Source organism: Felis catus, chromosome B4 (genome assembly GCF_018350175.1).
Source record: "Felis catus isolate Fca126 chromosome B4, F.catus_Fca126_mat1.0, whole genome shotgun sequence".
In the NCBI taxonomy this organism is placed as follows: Eukaryota; Metazoa; Chordata; class Mammalia; order Carnivora; family Felidae; genus Felis; species Felis catus.
The window spans coordinates 95317556-95339207 of NC_058374.1; the positions used below are offsets into that span (position 1 = coordinate 95317556).

General features: G+C 37.8%; 1 protein-coding gene across 4 annotated transcripts in view; it reads right to left on the minus strand.

Moving 5' to 3' along the window:
• The window catches only part of PTPRR (protein tyrosine phosphatase receptor type R), a 243328-nt gene that overhangs the window by 97648 nt on the left and 124028 nt on the right, over positions 1 to 21652 (minus strand). For all 4 annotated transcript variants that reach the window (XM_019835222.3, XM_045062069.1, XM_045062070.1 and 1 more), the window contains 3 exons: positions 19430 to 19543; positions 16221 to 16376; positions 9332 to 9442 (listed from right to left, as the gene is read on the minus strand). In XM_019835222.3, the coding sequence (XP_019690781.1) occupies positions 9332 to 9442; positions 16221 to 16376; positions 19430 to 19543 (381 nt within the window). The remainder of the gene's footprint in view (positions 1 to 9331; positions 9443 to 16220; positions 16377 to 19429; positions 19544 to 21652) is intronic.

A 21652-nucleotide genomic window follows, 5' to 3' on the forward strand; every position in this document is an offset into this window, starting at 1 on the left:
CAAGGGAAACAATGGCATACAGAAGTCAGAGAAAAGTCACTGTGAACGATAAACCAGACTAAGTGAGAGAGCTGTGAATCATTCAGAGCTATTTTTCAGTGCCCACTGAATGTCATGTATTGTGAGACCTACTGAGGATTCTGCTATGAACAAAATAAACTATACCCTGTTCTCATGGAATTAGAGATATGGAATGAAAAAGGTGCTCAGTCAAAAAACATGTCAGTTGAAAAAAGAACAAATGTGAGGAGAAAATGGGAGAGTTTTTGTGACTGAGGAAAAAATGCATTTACAAAAAAATGCATGAATTCCACACCTCGATAAATTGAAGTTCATGAGAATGAAGCTAATAGTATCTCAAATACACAAGGTGTCAGGGAATATACTGCCTGGGTACATTTCCTGGAAAAAATTAACCCAAACTCATGAGAAAGATGACTCAAAATTAAGAACTGAAGAACTAGAAATTGTGATATAAAAGGGAGTTTTGAAATTATGTAAAAATGAGTGAAAATGAAATTTAATTATGTCTCAGGTCCAACATCTCGGATTATAACAAGACAGAGGTTTGGGCAGAGAGATAAGAAATAGGAGTGATTGTACATTAAGTGATTTATTTATTTATTTATTTATTTATTTATTTATTTATTTAATTAATTTATTTATTTAATTCTCACGTTAGATAACATACCTTGTAGTCTTGTCTTCAGGAGTAGCATCCAGTGATTTATCACTTACATACAACACTCAGTGCTCATCTCAACAAGTGCCCTCTTTAATGCCCCTCACCCATTTTCCCTCCTCTTCCCCCACCCCATGAACCCTCAGTTTGTTCTCTGTATTTAAGAGTCTCTTACGGTTTGCCTTCCTCTTTTTTTTTAATCTTATTTTTCCTTCCCTTCCCCTAGGATCAGCTGTTAAGTTTCTCAAGTCCACATATGAGTGAAGTCATGTGATACCTATCTTTTTCTGAGTGACTTATTTCACCTAGTATAATACCCTCCAGTTCAATCCATGTTGTTGCAAATGGCAAGATTTCATTCTTTTTCATTGCCGAGTAGTATTCGATTGTGTATGTGTATATTCATCCGTTGATGGACATTTGGGCTCTTTCCATAATTTGGCTATTGTTGACAGTGCTGCAATAAACATTGGGGTGCATGTGCCCCCTAAGTGTCTTTGAAATTAGGGATACAGATGGAATCAGAGTTAGGATGATCACTATAGGTCCTTCTGACTTAATTATACATTGAAAAAATTACAGTCCATCTGAATCATGTGGCTTGCCCAAAGTCAGCAGTCAGCGAGGGCAGATCCAAGTCCTGGGGCAGTTCTGCTCTGCAGACCCATGTACTTTCCACACCCTTACATTACTTCTGGTGCTGCTCTTTGCCATGCTATCATTCTTAACGATTGACTCTGACATCACATCTGCTGCAGATCGGTTCTCACCACTGGCTTTCAACACCACCAAATCTAAGAGTATATCTTTTGTGGATTAAAATCTCTCTTTAAGGAAAAGGACTATGCACCCAGGGAGTATAACTACAAATGCGTTCTTATAAATTGAACTGTCAGGCAATTAAAAGAATCCTTTTTGTCTTTTATTCAGTTCACTTCCTCATACACTGGAAACTTTTATACTGGTGGCGTTCACTGACAAAGGTAGGGTAAAGCTAAATCTTAAATTTTTGAAAATGATGGTGCTAAATATTCCTATGAGAAATATTACTGCATAAGAAAAAAACAAGACATCTAGTATTAAGTGAAAAATCTTCTTACTCTTATTATAATTACTTTTACGAGCTATAGGATAGAAAACATTGAAGATAAATATCCCTACCCTGTGTATGATGCCTAAGAACTGGGGGGGGGGCAGTTAATTTACTGCTTCTCTTCAGTTTTCATAACCCTCAAAGGCACTTTGCCACCACTTTGCGCAAACAAAATCCTAGAAATACGAGAACAGTACCAATAAGATAACACAAGATTGCTAAGTTAAATACATAATTACTAAAAGATGAGGCAATAGAATTTAAGGCAGGACATCTTTTTAATTTATTTTTATTTATTATTTTAAAAAAATATTTATCTATTTAAGTAATCTCTACATCCAACATAGGGCTCAAACTCACAACCCCAAGATGAAGAGTCACATGCTTTTCTGCCTGAGCCAGCCAGGTGTCCCTAACTTTTTATTTCTTAATTGCAAGCCAGCTATTTACTTGAATGAGAAGAGAAACAAATATATCTGTACCTTCACAAAAATATCTTTAATAAAAGATAATACATATGTTATATATTCTTAGTTCTTCACATCTGAATATAATATGTACATCAGAACATTTGATTGCCTGTTTACATTTGGGTTTTGGAGAAGCATATTTTCATTTCCAAATTGGAATATTTGGAGAAGCATATTTTCATTTTTAAAATGAAAATTTGGAGAAGCAAATATTTATTTTCAAAAATGAAAATGAGACAGCCAAGGAAATAACAGCTTTCTCAATAGCTCTTGACAGGTAACTTTTATGATTATATTGGTATAGAAGTAGCTCTAGTCCAAAGTCCTTCTTTACTTCATGAGTTTATGTTCTTGCTGAAGAACCTTTGCCACATATTTTTACAGTCATTGGCTTGCTTCATCGCTGGTTACAGGTCAGCTTTTTAATCTGTGTCATATGTGTACAAACTGATGCCTACGCCTTTGATTAGGTAGAACTGATGCCTACGCCTTGGAGAATATATAATGCTTACAAGACACTTTAAAAATACTCAAGAGTGAGGACACCTGGGTGGTTCATTTGGTTGAGCATCCAACTCTTGATTTTGGATCAGGTCATGATCCCAGGGTCATGGGATGGAGCCCTGCATCAGGCTCTGCACTGAGCATGGAAACTGCTCAAGATTTTCTCTCTCTCTTTCTCTCTCTCTCTTTCTCTCTCTTCCTCTCCCCCTTCTCTCTTTCCCTAAAATTTAAAAAAAATACTCAAGAGAGAGACATGGTTGACAAAACATGGAAAGAATGGAAGATGTTGTTACCTGGCAATAGGTGGGTTGTCATGGAATTAAGTTGTAAGACAGTGGTTCTCAACCAGCAGGGATTTAGCCCTTCAGGGGCATTTGGTAATGTTCTGAGATGGTTTTGGTTGTCATACTAGGGTGTGTGGTGGGGTGCTACTGGCATCGAGTGGGCAGAAGCCAGGGATGCTGCTAGATACTCGACAGTGCACAGGACAGATCCTCCTCTCTCCCCAATATAATTACCCAGTCCCTTTGTGTGCTCTTGGTCAAGTCACTGATCCTCTCAGGATCTTGGTTTCCTCATCAGTAAAATTAGCAAACTAAAATACATTAAGTGTTTATGCATGGAGTCTATAGTTAATAATACAACATTGTATACTTAAAATACTTTGCTAAGAGGGTAGATCATATGTTAAGTGTTCTTATCACAATACAAAATAATAATAATTAAAAAATTGAGTGCCTGGTTGGCTTAGCGGGTTGAGCATCTGACTCTTGATTTCAGCTCAGGTTATGATCCCAGGGTTGTGGGACTGAGCCCCGTGTTGCGCTTCACGTTGACAGCATGGAGCCTGCTTGGGATTCTCTCTCTCCCTCTCTCTCTGCCCCTCTTGGCTCATGCATGCATGTGCTCTCTCTCTCTTTCAAAATAAATAAGCTTTCAAAAAATAATAAAAAAATAAATAGAGAGCAGGAGGACACTTTTGGAAGTAATAGGAAGATCTATGACAAAGATGGTGGTGATGGTTTCATAGGTATATACTTATCTCCAAACTCACCAAGTTGTATCCATTAAATCTGCACAGCTTTTTGTATGTCAATCATACTTCAATAAAGTGGCTTAAAAATACATTAAGTATTTAGTACCACACAGTAAATTTAGTGCCAATTTAGTACCAGTAAGTGTGCAATAAAGGGAAGACATTAAATATTACTATTGTTATTATTTTTATTATTAAGAGGATTGCATTCTTAATACTTAAGAAGTAAACAGTTTTTATTAAGATAGAACAAAATTAAAAATTGCTTCAAGGCACATGCCTACTCTGAAAATGGTATGTTTTACAGAAATGGTTCTGTAAACAGATCATTCCAGCCAGAAATCTATTCCCATTTCCCTCAGTCTCTAGCAATTATATATTACCAATTAGAAGAGGGTAGCTGTTTATGTCCACCTGTGACATGTTTTCACTGCATGGGGTTCAGGCCATAGCAGGTGATCTGACATACAACTTCATGTCTCAGCTACCAAGACCATGACTAGAAAACTTCTACATGACTAATAATTGGCTTTTTTATGGGTCTAACATGCTAAAACTTTTGTTGACATCAAGAGCTCTTTTCCTGTATTTTCTAAAATTGCTTTCCAGAAGCAATCTGGCTTGTAGATATCTCTACCTACATTTCATAAATGCCTTTGCACTTTGTAATAAACCTCTAAGTACATTTGAAGACTTAATTTTGATGATAAATGTTCCTTCCATTGTTTATTGAAGTTTAATAACTAATTCTTCTTAGTAATAAATTTCCCCTACCTAAAACAGACTGAATGGATTGGAAATTGCCCACACACTTTTCCTTGGAAAATTGTATTTGTCTATTTGTCGCTCCACCCACTCTACATTCACATTTGAGAGGTGCTAAATAAGTCACACATTTGAAAATGTCGTGCATGTCTAATTTTATGCCTGGCAATATAATTTTTTTTTATTTTAAGGAAAGTAAACAATATGCCACATTTCAAAAATTTTGCCAAGCCTTATGTTATTGTTACATAGCACACATAATCCACCATTACAGCAATTTACCTATAAAATTTCATAATAAAACCATATGCCTTTTGTTTCTGTGGTATGTGGGAAGGCTGGATCGAAATAATGGTATTTGATCTCTCATACATATAGTTATTGCCAGAGGGGAAATTCTGTATTGTGTCTTTTCTTTTGCATGGAATCAACAAAATCATGGGAAATAGAATCAGAATATTATGTGTTTGAAAATTGCAAAAGTGATAGCACAACTATTACTGAGAGAGCCAAGTAAAAAACTTACTTTAAATCAAGGTCACTATCAAAAGTACTTGAGCAAAGATAAGCTTTTTTTAGAGAATCACATTTGACAAGTCCCTAAATGTGAACTGTTGACATGTCAGTGTTATAGTTGCATCAGATAAACTTAACTTCATGTTAAATCCAGTCTGAGTAGGTAGAATTTTTCTTTTTTTTTATTTTAAAATTTATTTATTCTGAAAGATAGAGAGAGAGAGTGGGGCAGGGGTAGAGAGAGAGGGAGAGAGAGAATCCCAATCAGGCTCAGTCAGCATGGAGCCCTATGAGGGGTTTGAACTCATGAACAATGAGATCATGACCTGGGCCCAAATCAAGAGTTGGACGCTTTACTGACTGAGCCATCCAGGTGCTCCAGAATTTTACTATCAGTATTAATTCCTTCATGTATACTGCTGGTTCCTCTGTTACGTTTTTTCCCTTTTTTTAAAGCTTATTTATTTATTTTGAGAGAGAGAGAGAGACAGAGAGAGAGAGAGAGAGAGAGAGAGAGTGTGTGTGTGTGTGTGTGTGTGTGTGTGTGTACATGAGCGGCAGAGGGGCAGAGAGAGACGGAGAGAGAGAATCCCAAGCAGGTTCTGCACAATCAGCACAGAGCCTGATGGCACTGGATCCCATGAACTGTGAGATCATGACTTGCGCTGAAATCAAGTGTCAGATGCTCAACTAACTAAGCCACCTAGGCACCCCTCCCCTGTGACTTTTCAAAGCGACCTTTTCTCATGAAAATTTAAGATTGTGTTTGAAATATATCATTCTACTTCTTTCATTTATTCAAGGGCAACTGGAAGACACATGAAAAGTGTTGTTTCTCTCACTACCCCCACCTCCAACGTGTTCCTTGCCCAAGAAATGGGAGCTCCACCAGCCAGGTACTCAGCCAAATAAATGAGGAGTCAACCTAAATTTCTTTCTTTCCTTTTCCCTGAGAAGGGAGCAAATCCTGTCATTTCCATTTACAAATAAATCCCAACCGTTCACTTCTCTCCATCTCCACCACCATCCCCTCCTCTGGGCCATCATCATCTTTGTCATCAGGCTAACACAATGGCTTCCAGAAGAGTCCTACTGCTCCCAGCTTTGCCTCGTGTTCTGTCCCCAACCACTCTTCACCAGCAGAGCACCTGCTCTTGTAAATCCACACATCAAATCACATGAAAGCTCTGCTTAAAACTTTCAGCTTCCACCCTTCTTGTTAAGCCCAGAGAGGCTGGCTTATTCCCACCTCAACTGCTCTGTCCTCTGCCTGGGAGGCCCTCTCCCCACATTGTCACATATCTTGGAAGTCTCCGAGGGTTCTGTTCCGCTCACTCACTATTAAGGTATCTCTTCACAGCACTGCACAATATATGATTTTTTTTTTAAAAATGAATAGACTTCATTTTTTAAGATCAGTTTTAGGTTTACACACAAAACAGCAAAGAGTACAGAGTTCTCATATACCCTCTCTCCCCTATTTCCCTAAACAATTTTCCCTATTAACATTTTGTATTAGTGTGGTCACATGTGTTACAATTGATGAGCCAATACTGGATATCATAATTAACCGAAATCCGTAGTCTAGATTAGGGCTCGCTCTTTTTGTTGTACATTCTATGGGTTTTTAAAATTTTTTTTAACGTTTATTTATTTTTGAGACAGAGAGAGACAGAGCATGAACGGGGGAGGGTCAGAGAAAGAGGGAGACACAGAATCCGAAACAGGCTCCAGGCTCTGAGCGGTCAGCACAGAGCCCGACGCGGGGCTCGAACTCACGGACCGCGAGATCGTGACCTGAGCTGAAGTCGGACGCTTAGCCGACTGAGCCACCCAGGTGCCCCCATTCTATGGGTTTTAACAAATCCATGAGGCCGTGTATTCACCACCACAGTATTGTACAGAATAGTTTCACTGCCATAAAAATCCGCTGTGCTCTACCTATCCATCTCCTCCCCTGAAACCTCTGGCAACCACTGATCTTTTGATTATCTCTAAAGTTTTGCCTTTTCCAGAAGGTCAAATACTTGGAATCATGCAGCATGTTCATTATTTGTTTAAAAGAAAAGTACTAAATTATTATCTGTGTCCCCCCCCCCCCCCCCCTTTAGAGTATAGGTCCTACAAGAACAGGGATCTTGTTCTCTCCTTTGGCCACAGTGCCAACCACAGGTCCACAGTGTATCCCCTGCAGGAATTTGTAGACTGAATGAATGGATGAATCTAACTGCCAACCCAGTGGACAGCAATCACCCATACTTTGGAAACATTCCTTTCTCGATTTGTTCTAGTAACTTTGGAGCAGACTTATCTAGGTTTCTGACTTTTACATTGATGCTTGGCAGAAACTGGGAAAAGGAGAGCTAGTCTCTGGCCCCCAGGGGTTGAGAGTGTGGCCACCACAGATTCTTTTGCCTCATGAGAGCAATATGTCATGAAAGGATTTATCCAGTCATGCTGGATATGCAGGTGCTCCTGAGTTAGAGAGGCAGAGCCTGGACCGAGTCTTACATGGTAAGAGCAGGCTCTGCTGGGCCTCTCTCTGCCCTCCAGGACTCAGAGCCTGCTCAGGAATCTGCTTTCCCACTTCCCTCCTTTACCCTAGCCTTTGCTCTGCCCAATCTTATCCGTCCACCCCTCCCAACGCCCCCCCAGCAGTCTCTGCTTTTAGCACTCTCAACCTCCTTGAATTCTCCTCTTCCTCCCATCTTTTCATCTATGAAGCAGAAAAACACTCTAATTGTGACTGACAAGAGAGAAAAAAGCCCTCAAGATTCCTCAGATTAAGGAAGAGCCGCATATGTTAAAATAGTGCAATTAACTATTACAACAACAACAACAACAACAACAACAACAACAACAACAACAACAAAACACACCCTCTAAACTACTAAAAAATGCCCAGAGGTCTCAGTCATAGTTTCCCTAAAATCTCCAACTTTGTCTCATTAAATTTTTCCCTCTCAGTCTCCACCATTTAATACATAAAAATCAAATTTCTTACTCAATGTTTAAGTTATTCTTTTTATTATTGTGTCACAATTCTTAGAAATCTTGCTAAATGTGTGCCCATAGGAGACCAGACGCTTCTGAATTCATGATGATGGAAGCTTTAGGGTGTCCTTACTGCTTCCTATATTTAGACTCGAGGAAATATGCCCATCATCACCATGTTCAAGGCCTTAAATGTTTTATATCCTTCAAGTTTAGACTTACTCAGCCTCTGCCTTTCCCAACTAAGCCCTAATCTTTCTAACATAAACCCCTCCCCAGCAGGGGAAACATAAATGAACAAAAACCAATAAGACACTTAGCAATACTGTTGGTTGAATAGTATGTAGTGTGATGTCTTTTGGGGGCATTTAAGAGCTAAGGAAGGAATATTTTTGAAAATGTACAAAATTAAAAAGAACATAGCACAAGGAAAAAAATGTTTAAACCCCTTTGTAAACATCAAATATTTTAAAGTACATCACAGAATTTTTGAAAGAATAGGAAAATTTTATCAATGTATTTGAAAAGTAACTGTTAACTCCCTCAATACAAAATAGAGCTGCCTAGTTTAGTGGGTTTACTCTGGGTTCTTTTTTTTTTTAATTAGAAATATACTTTTAAAGGCTACACATTTATAATTTATAATTTACAGAACTATTTGCCGTGTATACTTTTATACTTTTTAAATTCATTCACCTAAAAAGTTAGTCGACAGTGAATTATCTAGCCTTTGAGCCTATGATCATCCCTTTTCATGCCTAGAATTTCGCAGAATGCTATCTATCTTTAGCTATTTATCTAATAGCATTAATATCTAATGCTATTTATCTTTAAAAATAAATAAGGAAATCAACGATTCTTAAAGATATAAGCTTGCCCCTAAGACGTTTCTTTTTAAAATTTGTCCTGAGTTCCATAAAGATGATATAAAAGAAGAAATAAAGTAAGCCCAAAGTGTGCCCATGAGACTTTAATGACTTTGAGGGCTCCAGTGACCACGGTAAATCACTTTCTAAAGCTTCATTCCCAGGGTTGATCAAGTTACTAAAAGCCTCAGTGCAATTACAGCCTTATTCTGCAGGTCAGAATCTGTAATTCCTTAGGTTTTCCTTAGCTATCACTCTGCCGTCAGATATGAAATATTCCCAGTCTAATAGGATCAAAGCCTTGCTTCTGTTCCCAGTCTTTTCAACATTCGTTTGAATGACAGTATCCCATAGTATTAAGCAGTGGCTCAGTAAGGGATAAGATATATAAAGAAGCAAACTTACCATCAAACACGTTACTATAATAACAAAGATGCTGAGAAAAATGACAACAGCATAAAATCCTTCTTTGCTCCAGATTTTGTCCGCTTCATGCTGCCCTTGTAAAACATTTTTCTTTAAAAGCAAAACAGAAAGTCTGACGTTAAATGAGAGTTTGAGGAGAATGGCGTTCTTATCAGACACTCAACATATTTTTAGCTTCACTCCATTCAGTGTAGTAGAACACACCTACATCCCCCGCTGCCAGAGCTGCTTCTCAAACTGATCTGAGACGAGGACAGCCGTCCCTATACGTGAAGAGATGATTTTATCTCCTGTGCAGGAGCGAGCGTGCCGGACATGGCATATTGGGTCCTAGACTTTGTAAATGTCCCTCCAACAGTCTCTCTGGGAAATTACCTGGTTCATAAGTAAAAGAGTTCTGTTCTTTTCTGTGCTGAGGAAACTGTTTCTGAAGCTTTCCTTACTGTTTTAAGTCCCCTCCCACAACACCAACACCCTGGTTTACGTGCTGTAATGCAGCTCTTGACTTTAAACAAAAGTGAAACAGGTGCAAACAAAATCTCTTGATGCTTTTATAAACAGAGTAACAGTGTCAGGATCATTTCCTTCCTTTTTTTCTCTTTCGTCAGATCTTTTTTTTTTTCCCCTTTGAATGCAGTCTACTTTTGCAGTTCACCTCCACCTGATTGAAGTTCACCTCCACCTACAAATTGTTAGGATATTATATTTTACTTAAAGCAACAGGGAGCATCAAAAAGTGCAGAATTATTTGGAAATAAAAGTAAGATAAATAGTTTTACTTGCGCCTTTAAAATTTTTTTTGCTTGCTGCTTAGTGGGTGAAAGGGTGGAGAAGAAGCTGAATAAAATGTGAATGAGTGTCTTAGTTTTATTTCACCCACTCCTTCTTTAAAAAAAAACCTACATCTATTAATATCACAACTTAGAAGGCAATTAAATTTTATAATTCAGTGAAATTTAAAGATTCATAGTTAAGGAAACTTTAGCTTGAAACTGAATGGCCTACAGTTGGGAAAAACATAAATGCTAAATCAAGTCAAATGTTTCTGCTCATCTAAACTTCCATTTTGTTGAAGTATGCCTTTCATTTCCCTCGGTGAGAGTCCTTGTCTGTCTTTGGATATTGCCTCCAACAATTAAGAAAGCCCTGAACAACAATTAAGAAAGCCCTGAACAACAAGATATTGATGATGAAAAAAACACATGGATAGTAGTCATGGAGAATGAGAGTTCATCTTGGGCACCCCAGTGGCAGATGAGTGCCCAGCTTAATGTAACCACTGGGGTGACTTCAGCTCCTACTATGTGGAAGAGAAAAACCACCTACTTGATCCTAGTCAACCCACAGAATCATGAGAAATACATAGTTGTGTCAAAAATAAAATTCTTGAAGAAAAAGAACACCCCTGTCCTTGTAGGTGTCTGAACTTTGAAATCATCGTTAAATTATTTTTCAAGACTTTTTAAAAAATACAACACATTCAATGTTTGTAAATTAGACAAAAAGAAATAGTTGCCTGAAAAAATAGTTTATAAAAACTTTTATCCTGGAACTCAAGTTGCTGGGGACTTGAACAAAACAGAGCAGAAAGGATCTTGGAGTTCAATTGTGATTATAAAAATGATTTGAGGCAGACTCCTATTGCTTGCATAGTTGAATTTCCATTGCCTTTGCTTATAAAACACTGATATGCTCACTGTAACATCTCGCCTACTTTCTAAGACACAAATTCGTAGATATAAGAAATGACTTGTATATATTTTAAAAATATGTAAGTGGTCAGTTGAGGGAGAATCTGAAAATACTTGCTTGATGAAATGATTAGAAACCAAGTATCCTACTGGAAAGGAAATCTTGCATTCAAGTGGTGACTTGTCTTTTACTCTTTGACCTCAGCCAGATCATATTTAATACAATACCTCTATAAACATAGCTGGAAACTATCAGAAAAAAAAACAACTCTTGTAGAAACCAGGTATAAATATGGTAATGAGTTTTTTACAGGCAACGAAATAACAACTATTGCTTGCTATAAAAGCAAACTAGTTAAGCCTTCAAGTAGACAGCCTAAACTTGTCAAATTTAACTATGAGGATCTGAGCTTTAGTTCATGTAAAATTTGGATAAAAAGCAGTGGTTAGGTGGGTGGAAAGAGATTTTGTGTTCCTAACCTGATTTGGTTCCTTTCTTTCTTTTTCTTTCTTTCTTTCTTTCTTTCTTTCTTTCTTTCTTTCTTTCTGCTATAGTTCGACACCTCTGGAATATCAACATGTTCCTTTCTGCTTAAGACAAATCTGTTTTGTTTTCTCTTTTAACCAAAATGGTGATGATGGAAGAATTAACCTCCTACCCCCACTCCCCCACTCCTAGTTAGAAAGGCACTTGTTTTGAACTCCTAGAACTTAGTCACTGCGCTTTCTTGGTAAATAGATTTCCTTCTGAGTCATGCTATTACTGCTAAGCACTACTATATTTGTACAGAGATCTAAAAAATTGATAAGGATAGGGTAATAAATGGAAAAGTTTGTAGTTAAGATCCCACAAGTCAAAGAGTATAATTCACAGGAATCTCCAATCTAACCTTTGCATAAGGTTAATGTGATGCCTTTACAGTTTGTCAAAGGGCTGAGGGTTCAATAATTCAGAGGCTTCACAGTCAGGTCAAACCCAATGCCACTGTATTATCTTTACGTCTTATATCATAGCTACATCTACCTACATGCTTTGCCCTTTAACTCTGTTGCAGTGAAAGAAGCTGATGAATTTTGTTTATTACTTAAAATTTGGGCTGTTTCCTGTACCCACAATACGGCTTCTCTGCATTGTTTAATAATTTGATGCACAATAGTTGTCTTAATTGTTTTTTTTTTAAACAATTCTGATCCCAAGTGATGGGAGACATCCCAAATGCTAGAAGACATGATTCAGAGGCTTTAGGAGATATATCTTTTTAGAAGAGATGAAGCACACAGAATAAGAATGAAGTGGAAATATTTTAATTATCTGGTTAATTGAGTTAGGTAGATAAACAAGGTGTATCCTACAACAATATAATTTTGTCAGATAAATGCTAAATGTCCACTGTATTATGCATAAAGTGAACAATTCATTCTGAATTACCCAACACATGTTATCTTTAATTGTATTCCTCCTCTGCTTTGTATGGTCAGGACTATAATTTTTAGATTGTTGATTAATGTTCTAGTTTCAAGGAATAATCACCATGCTCATGGGTAATGGTATATATTTATTTGGTATGTATTTTTTTCTGTATGTGAATATTCCATGAAAGTATCATTCAGCACCTTGGCCTGTTAGTAAGGAAGGTAACTTCCTCCTTTGAAACATAAGACCTGCCAAACTGGCATAATTCGCCATTAAACAACAACAGCAAATCCTAGATCATTTTTGCATTATCAATGTAAAACTTACTATTTCAATACATATTTAATTCAGTCATTAATTAATTTTTAATTAATTTTATAAAAAAATTAAAAATAGAAACTAAAATAATGAATTTCATTTTATTTCCCTAAGATTTAATTTACTAGGCAACAGGAAGTCTAATTTTATCTTTAGGAGCATCTTATAATAAAAAATATGGGAGCACTTACAATGTTCCAGCTCATAAAAATATATAAAAGAAATAATATCTTTTTCTCCCCCAAAACTTAGATTAAAGTGAAAACAGATGAATAAACAAAAGTAATTCTGTATTTGGTATTTTTGTTTCCCAAGAGTCATTTCCAATTAAATCAAGCAGATAAAGAAACGGCAACGATGGAAAACATGTCCTTCCCTGAAAGTAATGCATATTAACTTAGAAATAGATGCTTTGAGACTGCATTCACAGTGTTCTCTAATCCAGATAAAGGATGAGAAACCAAAATACCAATATTCTTTTTTTTTTTTTCTGTTAATAAACATGTTAGCACAGCACAGTGATAATTTGGAATAAAAATGTGAAAGAATGGGTTGAGGCATAAGTTGTTATCAGCGTTAATGACAAAGATGAATAAAGAAATGGAGAAACAGAATACCATCACCAGCTTAAACAAATATCAACAAATGCTTTTGCAGTGCCCCTTTGGACCTTATGTTGCTGAGGTTGCCCGGGACCATAGATGGCTTTCTCCTGTTTCTGCATTAGGACTTCAGGTCAGAGGGTAATGCTGGGTCCATTCTAGAAGTGCCTGAACAAAAAGCTGCAAACAATCCATCCTTCTCTCCTTACTGAAATGCCTCATATCCAATTAAAATACTTCCCAGTCTCCTGTCAGGTAATATTCTCTAGATTCTAGATTTCCTAGATTTCTAAATTTCTACACTTTCATAAAAAGTATCACATTTTGCCCATCAAGTATACTTCCATTATTCAACTACACTACAGACCTGTGGTCTATGGTGGGCTAATAGTTCTGTGACAGGCTCCTCATTATCACTGGGCTGAGGTGTGTTGGAGGACAAATACTTAATTTTTACTGTTTTTTTTTTGTTTGATGAGCTTCTCTTGGTTTGCAAATCTGGATGACTCACTAAGCTGCTGTATTCCTAAAGCATTCAGAGTGGCATTTAAACTCAGAATAAAGCAACAGGGAAGAGTGCTTATAATATTCACTGAAAGATTATGGGAACAAATAAATAAACCCAATGGTCTTTTTAAATTTTACAGCACTGTCCTGGGCAAGATAGTGTGCAAGGCCGTCTGTCAAGGGCCTAGATATGGAAATGGTGTTTGGTTGGATACAAAAGGGAAGCCCTTCAGAGTCACATGCAATCAGGGTTGAGGAGGAGTTTGGGTGTTTAAGCTCATATTGACCTTTTCCCCTGGCCTCTCTGAAGCAGGAAATGAGGGGCTTTCTTCTTCAAAGCTCCTATGGCCCAGTGTGGTAACATTACCATGTATTCTCCTTATCTGCTTATATCTTATTTGCCCCATACTAGAATACAAACTCACTGAAAGCCAAAATCGTATTTTATTTATTTACTTGTTTGTTTATTCATTTATTTGTCCAACTTTGGACACTACCTAGCACACTGCTTGTCTATTTGTGTGCCCATTATATGCCAGCGTCTGAATGAAGGGGTGGAGACAACAGATAAAGTGAAATGGCATATGTTCTCAAGGAGCCTATAGGGTAGAAATAGATTTGAAGACCAAGACGGGATAAGGGCTTCTTGCACTAAGCTCAGTGAGAACACAAAGCAAGAGCCCACATCTGTGGAAGCACAAGGGAAGGCTTTGTTATATAGTAGACTGATCTTGAACCACGAAAGGTGTACAGATGGATCAACATATGCACAAGCATGGAGGGAAGAGAGTATGGGGGTGTCCTGGTACTCACTGAGTGTAGAGGTGCTGAAGCATAAACTAGGAGGGTGCTGTCCAACAATCAGAAAGCCCAGTGCACAAAGGACCATATATCATATTAAGAAATCTAGATGTGATTCTATAGCATTTAGGAAGCCAAAGAAGAATCAAGAATCATGATATTAGGAGAGCAGGGGCCAGATCTGCTCTGAAAAAGATTACTCTGTGTGACAAGAGGGAAAATCCCTTGTGTGTGTGTTGGGGTTGTGTAGAGCATGGAGAGGGCAAGGAGGAGAGCAAAACTAGATGCAGCAAGACTGGCTGGAGGTTGTTGTTACAGTCATGGCTCAATGATGAAATACATCTTCATTCTGCCAATAAAAAAAACTGTCCTGCATTCAAATTATATTTGTTTGGTCCCTACTCTGTGTGAGGACTTCCACATATATTTCTAAAATTTAATTCATATTTCAAGTCTATAAGATAAAACTATACTCCCCCCACTTTTTTTTTTTTTACTATACGCATTTTGGATATGAAGAAACTGAGGCTCAGAGAGGCTGATACTATGCCAAAGACAGACTTAATCTCATAGAGGTTAAATCACTTGCCCAAGGTCACACACATCTTACGTGCTGGCTTTGGGATTCAAGCTCAGTCTTGGACCAAAGTTTTTTATACCACACCGGTGATATCTGCTGAAGTGAGAGGCATTGTGCTTCCCTGCATAGGGGAAGAGACTAGGAGTCGAGATGTCTAGATGTCAAAGGCTGTTTTATACCTCATTTGCTTTGTCACTTTGGTGAAGTCACTTGATTTCTATGAGCCTTAGTTTCTATATCTGTAAAATGTTCACATATGCTCCCTCAGAGTCTGAGTCTATGATTCTGTGAATTCAATTAAATGCATTCAGGATGATGATCATTCCAGCAAGTTTGTTAGAATGGGACATAGCAGAAGGTAAAAAGGGACTGAATTTATTCAGGGGCGAGGATGGCGGAGATGGTGGGGGCAATTTAAAAAGTGCAGATTTAGAAAACACTATGAAGAATACATTCATAGTTCTTAAAATTATGTTCCTCAGAAAACAAGACAAAATAAAATAAAACAAAAACCACATCTCAAATGAACTCCTAGATTGTGGACAAAGGTAAGTATCTGGCAACCACTGTGACAAAGAAGGAAGTGAGAAGTACGCCTGTTGAAGAAGAGAATAGAAGGGTGTAATTTTGGACACTTTAGTTTCAAGTAATCAACCGACAAATATATCCAAATGGCTTTTCTTCAACACAATTTACTGGATAAGTCAATAGAAGCTACAAGACCATAAAGATTTGGAGAAGAAAGTGCCTCGGAGTGGAATTTTGATGTGAAAATAAATTCCGTAAGGAACAAACATATTAAGTATGAAGATCAGAGAATTCTGACCCTTAGGGAGATTTTTATTATCAAATAACACACAATAAACAGCTTTCATTTCAACACCTCCTGGAATCGAGTTACCATGTCATGCCAACTGTGCACATTTTTAAATGAAATATTCCATGAACAACATACCTCAGGGGAGACTTCTATAATTCCAAATTGAGATAAACTTTGATGTAAGACATTTATATTAAGTGAACGCAGCACTTCCTCAGATGGGAGAGCATCCGAAATTCCTGCTTTTCGGTTTATAGGAGACACAAATAGTTCAACACTGTTCTTCTTTCCCTAGTAAAAGCAAATTATTTGTGTACATTAATAGGCATTTTAAACAGCTTTGGGAAATATTTTCACCTTCCCCCTAGAAACATTAAAGAAAATCAGAACCCTAGAATGTCCAAAGGCATCTTGGCAATCACATTTATTAGTTATCTGGTACACTCAGTATTAACAGCCCAAAGCCTGAGATTTTCCAATGGCCTTCTTTCAATTAGTTGACACTTCAAGATTTGTATCTTTATATTTCATTGGACTCTGGTTTAATTTCCATTCCATATTGTGATTTTTGAAACATATCGTGTAGACGTTCCCGAAGTATTTTGTGTTTAAAGAGGCATTTTAAAATCAAATAAATTAGGGACGCCAGGGTGGCTGAGTCAGTTAAGCGTCCCACTCTTGATTTCAGCTCTGTTCAGGATCTCACGGTTCGTGAGTTCAAGCTCTGCATCAGGCTCTGTGCTGACAGTGTGCAGACTGCTTGGGATTCTCTCTTTCCCCTCTCTCTCTGCCCCTCCCCTACTTGCTCTCGCTCTCAAAATAAATAAATAAACTTAAAAAAACCTTTTAAACCAAATGAATTAAATAAAACCTGTTATAATGGTACAATTATTAGACACCACCACTCCATATATTTTTCTTATAACTTGTATTAACGTAAAGGCTGAACTAAAGAAGGTGATGCTAGATGAACTTTGAAGTTACTTCCCTGGTCCTGTCTTTCACCTCAAATATATTATACTTTTAAAATCTACCCTTGGTAGAAATGCATATGCTGTGCAGTAATATCATAGTACTTTCCTATTAGTATTACCTCCTTAGCTGAAATGGAAACACGGTATTTCTTACCATAAATGGCTGATACGCCACATGCACACACAAAACAAACACCACACAAAAATGACATAATGAAATAACACTGCACTTATGGAGGGAATTGTTGTTAGTCTTTTCTTGTTGATGCATGGAGTTCGCTCATGCTAGACAACGATCTTTCAGTGCAATTTATCAGAAGTTCAGCCAGGTATAAAATGCAGTATCATGCTCACTTCGGCAGCACATACACTAAGATGCAGGGTCAGTGTCTTCCTGGAAACCCAGAAAAAACGTTTCTGTGTTTGCGGGAGATATCAGACAAAGACTAAATACAGCATAATGCTGACGTGAAACATGTTTATAATAATTTAAACAGTTTCTGACCTATAACCACAATGGTAGGAATAGATGACTTGTTTTGTGCCTGATACAGTCCTAGGTACCTTAAATCTGTTATCCATTTAATGCTGAAAACACCTCCAGGACATAGGTATCATAGTTTCCATTTTGCAAATGAAGAAATGTAAGTGGCTTGCCTAAGGTCACACGGTAGGACATGGTCAGGCTGAAATGCAGTACGGTTCTGTCTGCCTGCCTCCAAAGCACCGTGCTCTACTGCCTCTTGCATCATCATAGCTCCATCTGTTATAATAACTGCTCTTAGAAACAGACTTATATAGGGGCGCCTCGGTTGAGGCATCTGACTCTTGATTTTGACTTAGCTCGTGATCCTAGGGTCATGGGATCAAACCCCGTGTTGGGCTCCACACCGAGCGTGGAGCCTGCTTAAGATTCTCTTTCTCTCTCTGCCCCTTTCCCCCACTCGCACTCTCTTAAAAACAAACTATATATATATATATATATATATATATATATATATATGCCACTAGCATTCTCTGAGGATAAGCATATACCTCCCTGTGTGTTCCAAAACTATTTTTCATCCCTGCAAAGAGCTATTATGCTCATTAAATCTATACACACAAAAGTATATCCAAGATATCTAAGCATACCTAAAAGATTTAGGTCTAGATCTAAGACATCTGTAATCCCTGTCTTCTCACTTGACCCGGCTATACCCTGGATATAAAAAACAATTTTAATTCTTTCAGGATATTGGGGAGTGTTGTATTTCCTCTTCAATGGTACTGTGTTAAAAACTACAGTTGGGTTTTTTTTTTTTTAAGTTTATTTAGTCTCAAGAAATAGTTGACACGGAATGAAAGTTACCATGGGGTCTGAAACAACTCATCCTCCACACACAGAAAAAATTCAAAGAAACAAAAACTCTAAAGCAAAATAAAAAGCAAATTCTTCTCCGTAGCTGAAAATACAGATATTGACGCAATAGACAGATAAGCCTAAGCAAGAGCTTAAGAATTTACAGGAGGGGTATGTGCAGTGAGATATTAGATGATCCCAAAGCCCCTTTTCACAGGAACCTTAGGTAATTAGATTTTTACAATGAGAAAATCTTATGATTTGAATTTGCCTTTCTTTGCCTTTGCTCACACCCACCTTCACATGCAGATGGGAACGTGTAGTTGGATGACATCAAGGTTCCCAAACACTGAGGAAAGGGGGAAAGAAAGGATGTGGGTGACAGATAGGTCTGAAGTGGGCCCTCTACAAAAGATCCTTCGGTTTTACCTCATCCCCGCCCCAGATCAGATCCCCATCTAAGTTTTCGCATGACTTCCAGCCTTATCTATTCATGCATTCCATTTGTGCTGCTGTCCTGAAGGGTTGGGTCTTCTTTATTCTTTATTCGAAATCCTCTGCCTTGTGCATTTGGTACCCTTCATCCTGATACACTTGAAGGGTTTAAATAGATACTGTCTGGAGATGGTGTCTTAACTGATGTAGAAGCTCTCACTCTTAAGGAGAATATTTTGGGAGTAGTGTTAGGTTGGTGAGACAAGTATTTTCGGCCCCTCTGTTCATATCTATCGGGATAGTAGCTAGCCCTGAACTATCAGAGAGTTGACAAACTCTCCTGGAAAGGGCCAAATATTCTAGCTTTCAATTCAGCCAACTACTCAGCTCTGCCATTGTAGCACGAAAGCAGCCATAGACAATATGTAAACAAATGGGTGAGGCTTGCTCCGATAAAACTTTCCTTGCAAAAAGAGGTGGTATGCCAGATTTGGCTCCTGGGCCATAGAACTGTAGCACGGGGGCTCTTTATTACTAAAGCCTTCAACAAAGATCAAAGTTTGTACTGGGAATGCAAAACGTAGGCATCTTACAATGAGGCGATTGATGTGCACTTGCTGGGGTAAGAGTCCTAAAGCTGCAGCCACTCCTTGGCGGAATATCCGAAGCAAGGTTATGTTCAGCCTGTTTACATCCATTTGCAGCGTCTGAAAAATAGAGGAAAAAAGAAATCAAAATTATAGTAAATTTTTGGTTCCACATTCAGTGCCCGCTGATGGCTGACCATGACAATTTCTGTGACTGAGAAATTCATACTCATGGTGCTTTATTGCATTTTTAATGGAGATTAGGGACATTTTATGTGAAATTTTAAATGATGTTAGTTAAAAATATGATGCAATTTGTCTAGGTATAATAAATAAAGCTAGGGAATAATCAGTTCATAAGGAATTTCCCTGAAATGTGTGTTGGTCTTTAGCTTAAGGCCAGATGACAGATTGGAGTATACGGCCAAGTACATTTCAGCAATCCAAGCCTTAGGACATCTTTAATTTGTGTTCACACACAGTCACATGCTGTGTAGGTTCTGTGATGCTAGACTTGGCAGTTTCTTTATGTAGTGATCCACTGCCAGTGCAAGGCAAAAGAACAAGGTGCAATAATGGATTTTCAAACTCCGGTAAAGAAGCCAATGGTACTCATAATTTGGTCTAAGGTAAACAGTTGTTTTTCGTTTGTTTGGGCAAACACTCTTAATTTTCAGGTTATTTGGGGGAAAAAGCACAACTAAATATTTAAAAATTCCTAAAAAACAAATCAAGTTACAAAATTCATAGTATAGCCTTTGCTTAAGCCATGGGTGGTATTACTACATTTAAAGTAAAATTGTGAACTAGTTAGCAAAGTATTTTCAAAAATGCATCATAATCATTTGAGGTAGGTATTTTGCAAGATGGGGAAACCAACTCTTTATGCATTTCTTATATTTTATAATGCTTATTTCATTAACTTGACCATAGCAGGTTATAAAATAGCTGTTAGATGTTTGCAATATCATCTATTCTATAAAGTGGAGCACACCTCTATTTGTGCACTTCTGTGATAAAGAGATTGGCTTACACGCATAATCTACTATAGTATAAACATTCTTACAGGACCTTTTCACAGCTTGTTGTAAAAGGACAATGGAACGTTTTCAAGAATTTATTGTTGTTTTTTTTTTTTTAATGTTTATTTAGTTTTGAGAGATGGGGAGAGAGAGCACGAGCAGGGGAGGAGCAGAGAGAGAAGGAGACAGAGGATCCGAAGCAGGCTCTGCACTGACAGCAGCAGGGTTGATACAGGGCTCGAACTCAAGAACTGTGGGATCATGACCTGAGCTGGAAATCAAGAGTTGGATGCTCAACCGACTGAGCTACCCAGGCACCCACACCTTAGTATCTTTTAATGCTTGCCTAGGGTCAGGGACCATAGAAGTGGGTCACTTAGGAAACTGAAACTGGACTCCTTGCCAAAAACTGAGATCCAGAAAAGGTCAGAACCATTTCAAAACTTTAGCTAACAGTCCAATGAAAAAGTACAACTTGCTTCTGAGGAGGGGGAAAGGAGAATTATGTTGGGGGATAGGTAGAAAAGCTATATCAACACCATCAGTGATACTTTTTTTATGAAATAAAGCCCATTAAATGTATATTTGCTATATTATTTTATAATTTATAATTTATAATTGTTTGCTATATTATTCTCTCTACTTGTCTATAGACCAAAATTTTTTCTGATATAAAACAGCATAATTTAATACAAAAAACTAAGACTTGAGCTCAACCCAGAAGGATGATCAGGATTTGGAAATGTAGTAATGAGGAAAGCATTATAGTTTCATGCATGCTTTATGTTCTATGGAAACATGCCTTATGGAAAATCCAACAGATAAGAAAAACTCAGTCCACCTGGTGGTTCTGAGAAAGAGAGGGCTTCCTTTTGTCCAACAGTTTCCTTTTGGCTCTGCAAGGCTGTGGAAACCACCAACAGATAGGGAACATTGCACCGGAGACTTAACTCCTCTTCCTTTGCAAGGCCAAAGATGGGTTCCTCAGTTCCTGCAAATGCTGATTAGGAACCACTGACTTCTGGCTCACCCCCAGTGTTTGTCAGGCGGGGTGAGCAGGCAGGCACTGCTTCTGATCCCCACGGGCAGGGTTTGGAGCCAGCAGTCTACGCTGGGAACTGAGACTCAAGGGGCTTGCATACACACTTGAGAACTCAATTCCCAGGGTCATGATTAGCTCGAAGCTTGTAACTGTGGAAACAGTATT